The sequence below is a fragment of the Cryptomeria japonica genome, chromosome 4, assembly GCF_030272615.1.
Source record: "Cryptomeria japonica chromosome 4, Sugi_1.0, whole genome shotgun sequence".
NCBI classification, from domain to species: domain Eukaryota; kingdom Viridiplantae; phylum Streptophyta; class Pinopsida; order Cupressales; family Cupressaceae; genus Cryptomeria; species Cryptomeria japonica.
Genome location: NC_081408.1, coordinates 32809383 through 32822037, shown reverse-complemented (window position 1 = coordinate 32822037; position 12655 = coordinate 32809383). Strand labels below are relative to the sequence as shown.

At 33.2% G+C, this 12655-nt stretch overlaps 1 protein-coding gene across 1 annotated transcript in view; it reads right to left on the bottom strand.

Moving 5' to 3' along the window:
• LOC131079269 (probable rhamnogalacturonate lyase B) overlaps positions 1-12655 on the bottom strand; it is a 132955-nt gene that overhangs the window by 86221 nt on the left and 34079 nt on the right. Inside the window, exons 11-12 of the mRNA XM_058017176.2 lie at positions 11315-11405; positions 11033-11174 (exon numbers count right to left, since the gene is read on the bottom strand). Coding sequence (XP_057873159.2) covers positions 11033-11174; positions 11315-11405 — 233 coding nt within the window. The remainder of the gene's footprint in view (positions 1-11032; positions 11175-11314; positions 11406-12655) is intronic.

Here is a 12655-nt window from a genome sequence, read left to right as displayed (position 1 = left end):
ACTAAGATGCATGGATTTTTATTAATCCAATGAACTTCACAAAGATATCTTGTGATCCGGATTGATAAGTTATGGCTGCTGCTTAGAGGGAGTAGTCAATGGTATGATTCATATTTGAGCCTTATTCATTGATGTCAAAGTGAGAAAAGAGAATGTGAAAAACCCTGAAGCATTTTGGGGTAGAGTAGATATTTGAGTATTGATTTAAGGGGGAGATTATTGCGAGTTGATTCTTTAGTAGAGATTTGAGTATTGATCTAAGGGGGAGATTATTGCGAGTTAAATATTTCTTTACATTGATTGTTTTTCAGATTTATATGTTGCCATCAATGCCAAAGGGGGGGATTGTTGGATATTGTTGATAGAGTGAAGAGTTGTCATTGATGTCAACATATTTCTCTGTATGTTTCAGTTTTGCAGTCAGATTAGATGAGTTGGTTTATCCTGTGTATTGCAGATGAGTTGATATGGTTTAATGGGGTTTGTGATAAGTATCTCTAGCTGATTCATTAGAAGTTTCAGTGGTTTGCATGTTCATTTGATTGAGTTATGTGATCTGGTATACTTATTCAGTATTTGGCAGTGTTCGATAAATTTTGTGTATTTCTCTAGAATTGCAATATCTTTAGTTGTAGATGTGTGGGATGCGTTTTGGATGTTGATGTGTGTCTTCAGTTCAAGTGGTTCATGATTTGTAACTCTACAAGTGAATCTTTCAGTTTGATAGTCAGTTTTGTGAATGTTCTTGAGGTTCAGTATAATGTTGATGATGATTCTTGTGATGCGAGTTGTTGTGGTTGTTGCGGTGTGATTCATGTTGCTTGTGGATGTTTCTAGATTGTGTGCTATGTGTATTGTTGGTCCGCATTGATCGTTGTGCATGTTATTCATGATTATCTTCAGTTCAGTGATGTTCTTTGTGTTATGTGACATTCATGGTGTTGTAGCATGTCGACACGTAATTCTTGGAGGTGTTTCATATTTGTGGTGGTTGTTTGGGTCCATACTAAACCAACTCATTCATTATCATAGAGTTTGTGTGATTATATTTTTGTAATATGTAGTGTATAGTGAGCTGACCTTGAAATATAGGTTGATGTCTTGTACAAATATATGTAATAATCATTGTGTGAGGTATCTTCTAGTGAATTCGAATGTTTGTTATTGAATAAGTGTGTGAACAAGTGTTTGATCCTTCGGTAGTGTGAAGAAATGTGTTGCAGAGTAGATGAGACAGTAAGCTTAACTGGAACTATACTCAGGTATGTGGAGATGCTATTTCATCAGTTCATGATTCTCTAGATGTAATTTGAATGCTTTGTGTAAGTTATCAAGACTTCCCTAAGGGTTGTAGCCCTCTGGATTTTTTTTATTTGAGCAGTGAGATCTAGGTAGTGTTCATGAATGCATGTGCATTCCCCAAATGTTGTAATATTTCACTTACTCCTAACAGGGTATTATCTGATTGTGGGTGTGTTCCCATCATGGTTTTTTTCTTAACCGAGTTTTTACATCAAAAATCTTGGTGTTGTGCGTTTTGTTGACATGGTGATATTTTATGCTTTCATTGTTAAGTTTTAGATCTGATTTGTGGTTTAGTTGTAGAAATTTTTTGAGCAAACTAATTCACCCCCCCTCTCAGTTTGTTGCATTGTTGCCAACACCCACTCCTAGGAGAAAGGTTCCCTAGGTGCCTCACTCCCAAGGGAAAGGTACCCTAGGTGCCCCATTTCTCGATGTCTTGGGTCAAATTAAAACCACTTAATGGTTAGCTTGGTTGAGTGGTAATTTGTTTCTCATTTCGGCCTACTCCAATTTTTGTGCCCTAAAATGCTTGATGAGGTATATAAGGCATCTCTTTCAATTCATTTTCATCATTTTATCTCATGCTAGCATTATCATCCAATTCAAGAGTAATCATTCTTCCTTGAGAGAAGATCTGATTCAAGGAGAATCAAGCTACTTCAAGGTATCTTCAAGCATTGTTTTATGATTTCATGATGTTTGATCATGTTATTGCATCTACACATAGTGAAATTATCCTAAGAGAATTGCATCGCCTATTGAAGGTATAATCATTTACATTCAAGCATTCCATTTTTATTTCTAGCTCTACTACCTAGCAACACTCTTTCAATTCAAGTTCAATTCAATACAATTTCAAGGTTAATTCCTAAAGCTAGGGTTTGATTTAGGCGAACCCCTTTCTACCCAATATTTTGTCTCTTTTTTGTTGTGTATAAATAGGTGAGGAAGCTACAGAAAGAGGTGCAGAGTAATTAGACAGAGATCTATAATATACAATTCATCATAGTTGAAACTAATTGGAGCAAGCCAAGCTAGGCAACTAAGTCCTATGAGCAAGACGATTTGGGTGACTAAGTTCCTGCACTTTTGCCTCAAATTTTGAATGCGGGTTAGTTATAGTTTGTATTGTCACATAATCTTTTATATCGGGTTTTCAACTACTTGTCTTCCTATACATGCATAAAACTATTGTTTTAGCTTACTTTCTCCTCGTTCATTCTTCCCTACAATTACATTTCATATTTCAACTCAACAACAAAGGATCATTGCATCCACTTAGTGCTTTAACCTTCTTAAGCATAGTGGATCATCTTCCTTCCAATGTAAGGTAGGGCATTGAAATAGATTCCTTGTTTGCATGCATAAACTTGTGAATCATATTTCCCCAATATTACAGAGAGAATCAGTTACATAGTTGGTTTCCTTAGATATATTGGATGAGGCTAGGAAAATCTTTGGTGTATAAAGAGAAAGTATTAGAGTGGAAAGTCCCTTGGTGAGGTTTCAATAGAAAGTTTGAGGAACCTAAACCTATATTTGGATGTGATTTCATCATACTCAATGGATAATGGTACGATAAGTCCAACCCACCTATTTTTCAAATGTATCCTAGTTGTTCTTTGTTTTATCATGTAAATGAGTCTTGAACTATATAAATTTCAACTTTTAGGATGATTTTGTCTTTATCTATAGAGTCAATTCTAAGGATGAGTTTGATAAATACAACTAATGGGTATTTTCTATGGACTAATTCCCTAGATGTGGAAATAAATATTTGTAAATAATATATTTTTCTTATAATCTTGTGTTGTAAATTGTATATATATCAAGATATAATTATTGTAGACATATAATTTCCACCGTCCATAATGTTTGTGTGAATCTTCTAGTTTCATATGTGTACTTTTATTTCCTCAAAGATACACACAAAGATATAATTATGATCAATGTGGTCATTAAAATGTCACTTAGCGGTAGAGAATACTACTTTCACATGTGGTTAGATCAAATGGATGTGTAGTTTTGGATGTTGTGATTTATTTACATATGTTCATGTTCCCCAAGAAATACAAAATATGTAGGGTGGTTATGGGGATACTTTTTCCTCAATGCCATTTTTTTTCTATATTTGACCCCTTATGTAACATATATAAATGGGAGAATGTTTATAAAGGTATTATACATCTTATATAGAATATTTAATATTTTATTAATATGTCCATCTTGGAATAGGATGTCATATTTTGGGTAGAGAAACATTTTCCATGTTGTATGTAACACTAGTGAAATGCATTATATATGAGGAGATCATGTGAAGATATTTCATCTTAAGTACAATAATTAAATTAATAAACATGTGTCTCTTGCCTTGGAGGTTGTAATGCCTCCGGATTTAAATTTGAACTTAGGAATCAAAATTTGAAAGTTTACTTGGGTGCATTTGATATTATTGTATGTTTAAAGAGTGCTTGGAATGTGATATTTATCTAAAGGAAATGGTTGGAAAGGGTTATGGTACTATATTTTCTCTATGGTTGAAGAGTGTTGATCTCTTCTTTATTTTGGTCATGGAATTGGAGTATGATTATGATGCTACGAGATTGTTCATCAATTAGAGAGTGTGTATTGGAGGTGATAGATTTGATCTTTTCTTTCTCTTGATAGAGAACCAATAATAATATATTATAATAAAAATATATTGATAATATAATGGGTCTATTTTGGAAACTAGGTTTTTCTTGAGAGGATTTTCCCAAGGCATATATAATGAGTTGGGTGTTTATTTACATGCTATAATGCTTTCATTTTATTTATCTTGTAAGTATTCTTATAATTGTATCTATGTAATTTCTCATTATTAGTATCAATGTTGACCTATTAAGAGTTTGTACTTATAAATTTCTTGAAGGGATATCAAGGAAAAAAAATTGTTATAAGATCACCAAATTTGAGTTAGTTTACATCTTGGATCAGAAATTTGATATACCTCATGAAAATCTAATAGAGGTTAAAGTATTGTTAACATTGTTGTTCAGAATAGAAGAAATATTTGAAATGATGAGATATGTATAAGTCTAGTCAAATATAATTACAAAAAATAAAAGAAGGGGTCATAACCATGGACATGATGAAAGAGGTGAAGAAAATAAAAAAGGGAATAAATGCATGTCTAGTGAATAAGTCATAGAAGAATAGCAAGAAAGAGATGGATATAAAGTGAAGACGTTGAAAACTATTTTAAAGATCGGTCAATGTTAGAGTACTATTTTTTTTACATTTAGTTTATTCGTATATTTTTTTATATGCATGTAGTTAAGATAATATCACTTAGTTAGTTGTGTCCAATAGTTATGTGACCATGTTTTATACATTTGATTGCTATATATCTAGTTAGTGAGACAATTAATTACATGTCCAGGTGACTTGTGCAACTAATTACCAATTATCTAATATTTGTTGAGTTACACTCTTCTCATTAGCTAGCTCCACCTATTGGGCATGGATAACCTTAGTTAGCTCCATCTATATGGGTGTTAATCCTTAAGTACTTACCACCTTTTATCCATTTCCTTACTCTGTATACAAACATCTCTTAGATAGTATTTTGTTACCTACTTTAATTCCTTGATGAGAATACAATTTATTAAATATGATATTTATTTTATATTTTATTATGCTTTCATTTAGCATAATAATCATGTGAAACTTGTTACATGGTATCAAAGCAAGATAATATCCAACTATGGTCTCTTATAAATTCTAGTAAATCAAATCTCATATTTATTAACGCTAAGTATGCTCTTCTCTTACGTGCTTGGATGATCTAGATAATAAAAAGGGTGAAATAAAAATCCAAATTTGAGCTCAAGGGCTCTTGGTATACCTTATCTTATAAGAAAATTTTGAACTTTCATGGTGTTAGTCCACCCATAAGTTTTTGTTTTTAAAAAAATATTCCAATTTGCGGGTTGCCTGTTTGTACCTCTTGTTTCCGTCAGGTCATTTGTTCTCCTCATACTTGAACCATTGAACTCTTTTTCAAAAGGTTCAAAGCGCAGTTTAAAAAGAAAGTTGTTTCGGTCTTTGTCACCAAAATTTCAAGTGCGTTCCCTTTGTTTTTGGTCATTGAAGTTTTGAACCCATTGAACCAAATTTCAAGAAGTTCAAGGTTCAAGGTTCGAAATGCCTTTTTTGTGAGTCATGGTAATGTATTGTTATATGACAAGCGTGAGTCTTTTTATGTTGAGTTGTTATGCGGTCTTGAACCTTGAACCAAATTTCAAGCGGTTCAAAAGGTTCAAGGTTCACTTTAGTTGTTCCTTTTCTTTGTCTCTCATTCCTGGTGTTGTTTATGTGCCACCTGTTACTATTTATTTCTTAAGTGAACTTGAACCATTGAACCTTGTGTTCAAGTGGTTCAAGGTTCATAAGTTCTTTTCAAAATAATCCGAAAATCTTTTTGGAGGAAATAAAAGTGGCGCGACAAGAAGGAATATTCTCTTATTCGACTTTTTGAAATTCTAAATGTGGAAAGTAATCATGAAACTATCAAATTTCCTATGCGGAAGTGATGGGTAATTAAGAAGGTGTCAGGTTTGTCATTTCACCATTACTTTGCATGCTTGAGTAAATCATGAAGAAGCGTGTGCAACCCTATTGATATTTTCTCATCTGATTAAAGAAAAATGTATGAGTTTATTTCCATATTCAGGAAGGTCACAGTTGCCATACTTCAATTAATTGGAGGCACCGAAGGTAAATCCAGCTTTGTTCTCCGAAAGAATTTCTAGTTTTCATGGTGTTATCGGGTAAGTTCAGTTGTCTTCTTCTATGTTGTGTTTCTTTGTGCACTAAAGTTTTATCAGTATAGAAAAGGGAAAAATCTAAAAAATTGTTGGGGTAGCATACTGTATTGTTGTTAGAATTTCTTGGTTAAGGGAATAGATAGTTAAAATGAGGCCAATGTTGCCAAGGCTTGACCGAACCTCATGTTTAGTGAGTATCTTGCCGGAAATGGAAGACACCTCCTTAGTCCATGTAGATTTGGGGAATTTCCTTGAAACAGCTAAAAATTCTCAGGCTGGGTCACTAATGGAGAAGATAGTTAAGAGTGGTCTTGTGGAAGCTGTTGTATTCCCGCTAGCCGCATCGTGTCCAGATTTAGTGTTGGCTTGTATGAACAGATATGACTCTGAGAATAGATGTATCAGAACCAGTGACGGTGAGGTGTTAGTCAGTATTAATAGGGAAATGGTGATGGCAACAATGGGTATTCCACATAAAGAGGAGTATGAGGATTGGACCATTGGAAATTCATACACCTATTTCTCTGAGAAGAAGAGCAAGTACAAAAGTGTATTTGCAAGAAATTGACTCTTAAGGCTTTAGAAAGGAGGATCACGACTACCCAAACCCTTAACCATAGAACACCTCATCACTGAGGTGCAGGACATTTTTGTGCTTTTAAACAAAGTAAAGGGGAATTCACATTTCTTCTACTAGGAAGATTGGATGTACTTTTTCATCCAAGTGGTTCTATCTGGTGACAGATTTCTGGATTGGTCTCAGGTAATTATAGAGAGGCTTCACGAAGGACTAAGCAATTTTGTGGGTATGACTGGGTTTTACATGTCTTCTTACCTATTTTATATTTTAGCCTGCATAAGAGATTGGCCTAGATTACCCAATGAACCTTGGATTGATGGAATGAGGGTTTATAATTTTTACCCTTTGTTGCAACAACAAAGATATGTTGAACAATTTGACAAATGGAATGGAGTCTTTGAAGGAAGACCGACCTTTGTACTTCAAGGTGATGCCAACAAGAGAATGTCTGTAGAGGCTATGGAATTTGTGAGTATTTATGGGAGCTTATTTATCCAATTTCCATGGTTTACTTATATACGAGTAGGTGGTTTTGAAGGCCAACCATTCAAATTGCTCAGGTACGCCTTTGACAGCTTCATACTTATAGAGGTGAGCAGGTAGTTGGCTCATATAGATAAAAGACTAGGAGCAAAGGGAGAATCCAAGGTGGTTTTTCCCATTGAGCTTGGGTATTATAGTTGCAAATTGGTATCAGATGCTTTGAATCTGGAACTAGAGTTCAAAAGGATGAACCTGCAGCCATATGTGGCTAGGCGAAGATTTGATAGCAAAGGTTATGCAAGGGAGAACCTTAACATAGACGGACATTTTTTGTCATGAACCTCAGATAGAAGATTATTGGGAAAACTGCAAGGATGAGCATGAAGTGAGAAAGAGGTTGTGGTCAAGATTCACTTTGCGGTAGATAGTTGTCTTGAGGCTCCCAATTAGTACATCAAGTGTATTGGAAGATACAGAGGAAGATGTCCTGGACCCTGAGTTTGGTACTAAGATTGAAGGGAAACCAATTCCAGAAATTGACTGGAACAAAAAAGAAGATGATAGCATTCAAACAAGGACCTTCAATGTTGTCAGGAGAATAGAGAGATGGCTGAGGAAACTGAAATTCAAGGAGGGTCCTTCTGTGTCCCCACGCGAATCAAGAAGTGATTCACACATCCTTGTTCAATCTCCTATTTTTGCCACTAATAAAATTATTGATATTGCAGGTGTCTCAAAGCCCGCTGTAGAGAAAATACCGCCAAGAAGGTCAGGAAGGTCACCATCTAGTCTTACAGTTGCTCGAGTAACCCAATCAAGAAGCAAGAAGAAGAGTAGAGAGCCTTTTCTGCAATAGGTCGTGGTGGACTTAGACCCCAGTGAAGAGCCTGAACAAATAATGGACCCACAGGATCAAAGCGAGCCTGGGATACAAGAAGTGGATACAAATGAAGGAGTAGAAACTCAATAGGATCCCATGAACACCCTGGTAATTGTTACCAACCCAGATGCACAGATCACCCCACCACCTAAAGGACCTACAAATGCACCAAGATGGCTAGAAGCTGCCATTGGAAAGAAGAGGAGCATGGTGCCGGTCACCATTCCATTGGAGGACATGGTCAGTAAATTCTTAGGAAAAGCATTAAAGACCAAAAAGCTCAAAACACAAGGAATGCTTGATGTGGATGACACAATAGGACACTATACAGCTGAAGTGGCCAAGCCCATTCTTGGGAGAGATGCAAATAAGGCCACAGAGGAAGATTTTACTATGGAGAAAATAGATTTGGGTGTTGCATCAAGGGTCGTGGATGTTAAACATTTGGAATCTTCTACAAAGAGGATAATCTCAAGGACTTGGAAAGATGAAAAAGATAAGAGAGAAATGATGCAAATGGTCACACAGATGGCAGAGTACATCAACGCTATTCATAATCCAAATCCTCAACCATTGTCACAGATACCAGTGTCATTTGACCCTAAGTCTCCAACAAACCAGAAGATGCTTGATCAAGTTCAAAGGAACAGGGTAGTAATAGAGATGTTCAACAAATGGTTGGATCTAATAATTCAACAAGGATCATAATATAATACTAATCTGGTCAAGGTTTATAAGGATGTAGAAACTATGAGTAAAGAGGTCAGGCTGGAGACAGTCACCTAGGAAAAGGAAAGGATTAAGTGGGTAGCAGTTCTCGCACAAATGAATGATGTTCAGAAGTATGGAGTGATGAAGTTCCTAGCTGAGAAACTAGTGGAGAACCTAGATGATAATGTGCTATGCGTGTCAAAGAAAAATGTGGAATGGTGCAACTCAATCATCGGGCAGGGCCATGAAGAGTCCACTAAGCTACTCAGGGGACTGACCGATTTGATTGACACTATACAGAAGGACCTTAAATGTATTGATATCCAACTCATGAAGGAGGGAGCTAAGGTGATTGAGGAGGTTGTAGACATGATTAAAATATTTCAAGATAGAGATCATTCCATTCAGACCACAAAATCTTTGACTACCGATGACTTTTCGAAGGTAGCAAGGATTGAATCAATGCTCATTGTCTATTCATAAAGTGAAGGTCACGCAAGTGAATATGAACAAGGAAGTGTGGAAGCAGAGGATCATACACATTGGTCTGCCCTATTTCCAAGTTATCCTGAACTTTTCAACTACACAACTAGAATGGTGAGGATCCGCAACAAAACAGGACAAGCCTGTAACTTCCTTAGTTGCGGTAGATGCTTAGTTGTGCTACAACGAAATGTCGGTCTTTCAGTGGCTATTAGTTTAGCTTTCTTTTGTGTCATTTGAACGGTTTCTTTCACTGAGGTGAAAGTAAATGTTATTTGTTAATTATGTATAAACTATGGCCTGGTGGCTATTTAAGCTAAAAAGCTTTCCTTTGAATGGGTTTTGAAACTGTGATTTTGGAAACAATAGAAGAGTTTTTGATACGAATTGTGGGAAATGAAATAATGGCTGAATATTAATGGAATGTTGTGATATCTTTGAATCTGTGCATTCTGAGATTCGTAATTCTTCTTAGGTTGTTATGTGGGCATAATTTAATATAATAATCAGTTATCTTTGCATTTCTTTTCCATTCATATTTATTATAGATTGTTGGATTACTCATATGGTGTTTGTCAGCTTGATCCCCCTTGCCTTGTGAGGTACGAGAGAGTCTCGATTAAGCTGCTAGTTTCTCTTGTTGAGTTCCCATTTTGTTTTGAATGTATGCAGTAAATATATGTTAATCAGAGTCTGTGAACTCCTCTATGAGCAATTTCTCAGGAAAATTTAGGCGTTTATTTGTGCTGATGGATAAATGTTGAAGTCTTTTCAATACTTTTCGGTTAAAAGTGTTACAAAAATCAATTGTACAGTTAATTCATTGTAAATCATACGAGGAGCTGCCCTCTAATGCAAGGTTGAATTATCATTAATTCTTCCAGCTATTGGTATATTTGTTTCTTTCTAAAGGGTAAAACGGAGTCATATTTTTCTTTAAGAAGATAATAGTTGAAATTTCATGAAGGAGACAAATCTGTTTACCAACACATGGACCACATATGAGCTCCTCATTAAGTTTAGAGTGTCCAAGAGAGTTAATATAGTCTATTATCATCCTAGTTAAACATTGGAGGAGGTTTTTCTTAAGAAGGTTCTTATAAGATCTAGCTAGTACATTTTATTTTATTTTAAAGAAAAACTTTGAGGCAAAATTGATGCATCATCTCATCTAGAACACTCAAAAGCTCTTTACAAGAGATAAAGTTTACTTAGAATTTTATAATAGATATATTAAGATAAAATAAGTCTTAAGCATGAAATTATAGGATGATAGTTTTAAAATTAACTTTCAAAAGATAAGAAAAAAAATTAAAATATATTTTAAGTGTAAGGGTCAAATATTGAAAATGACACAATTTTAATTAAGTTGTCACAATTAATAAGAACAAAAAAATGGCTTATACAAAGTCAAAATATTTTCATCTTAAACTCACACATTATAGATTAATTGATTAAATTCAATTGTTAATAATAATGATCTATTCTCTAAATACCATCTATCAAAGTTCAATTCTTGTAAAAGTAAAATTATAAGATAATTAAATAATTTTGACTAACTTAAAAGAATTAATCAAATATTCATTTTTAAAATTATTATAAAATTTTAAGTTAATTTTAAAAAAAAAACAATTATAATTATAAAGGTTTTGAAATTAATCTCTATAATAATCTTAACATATTTTATATAAAAAAATAATATTTTTAACATTATAATTAAAAAAGTAATAATATAATAAAAAAATAAAAGAAAGTGATACTATAGAAGTTAAAGATAAAAACCTGCAAGTACACTTATATTCACTTCATATTTGTAATCTCCAATCACCCCAGGCACCCAAGCATACAGATTATAATCTCCAACTCGAATATTTCTAATGGTAAAGCTACCATCACTATCAGTAGTTGTCCAAAATTGATAGCCCTAATCAAATCATAATATATAATAGTTAGTAAAATGCTTAACATAATTCAAATTTATCTTTATCTTAATTCAAAAATATGTAAATAATATAAAAAATATATATAAATTATAGAAGAGAAATGTGAAGAAAAAGTGATTACCTTGCTCTCTCTTTGCCAAGATCCATCCTCTCCTGGAAGAGCTAAACCAACATATGCAGAATTTGCAGGTCTAACTTCTGTTTCAATAAATCTGCTAGTCACCCATAAATTTACTTTAGATTATATAACAAACACAAATTTATAATTAAAAATAATTTATTTCATATAATTTAAATATAATTATAATATTTTATAATATGAAAATGTATATTAAGTAGTGCTTGTTGTGTAGAATTTTGATTTTCTTTTGATGTTTTGGAAAAAAATGAAGTTTTTTAATATAATTTTTTATATAATATAATGATATTTATTAAAAAATATTATTATTAAATTATTTAAATATGAAGAAATGTGATATTATATAATTTATATTAATTTTTAAAAGTATTTTTGGATATCAATTATGTGAGTTTTTCATAGATTTTTTAAATCACATTTAATTTTTTATTTCATAAATACAAAACATTATGACACAATTGATATCTATTTTTTATGCTAAAGTAGCAAAATGTTTAAATATATAATATTTCTTTTTTAAATAATTTACTCAACATATATGAATCATTAAGAAAATAATAATGGCATTGAGCTTAATGATGTATATTTAAAATAAATGCCCAATTTAGGGTTATAGGAGATGACATTAAGAAGTTAACAAATGATATTTCTATGAACATTCAAGTCTTGTTTATATGTCTCCCACTCCTCTTCTTTCCCATGAGATATTTGTTGTACGGATCCATGGTTCTTTTGGTAATGTTGCTCCTTTTGTTGTTGACAACTTGTTTATTGTTGGTGTGCCATCAGTGGTTAAATCTTTTGTTGTTGGAGTGGCTATGAGTTGATCTATTGGTGGTATGTTATTTATTGTTATGTCGTTTCATGTCATTCTATCATTTATGGTGTTTCATTTGTTGCATGTTTACAATGATATTTATATCATAAAAACCCTATATATGATATATGATTATTTAATAATGCATTCAAAAAATTTATGGTTTTTATTGTAGGAAATTTCTTCAATACAACTTTCCAACGACATATGATGATTAATGATCCGATAATTAGATTAAAAGTTATGGTTCCTAGAAGTGGGAAAATGGATGGTTACGTTGTTGGCACCCAAAAACGTAGATTTACACTCTATAATATTCTAGGGTGGTTATAAATTCTAGATAAAGAAGATGAATGGGGGTCATAAAAGGTAGTTCTAGTTCTAGAGTAGTGCAGATTCTAGCTCTAACTTGGAGATTATTGTAATGAGAAAGCCCATGTGGTTGTAGCATGTTATTTTTGTAATGTTGTAGTTTTCATTTCACTATGATACTAGAAAGCAAGTGT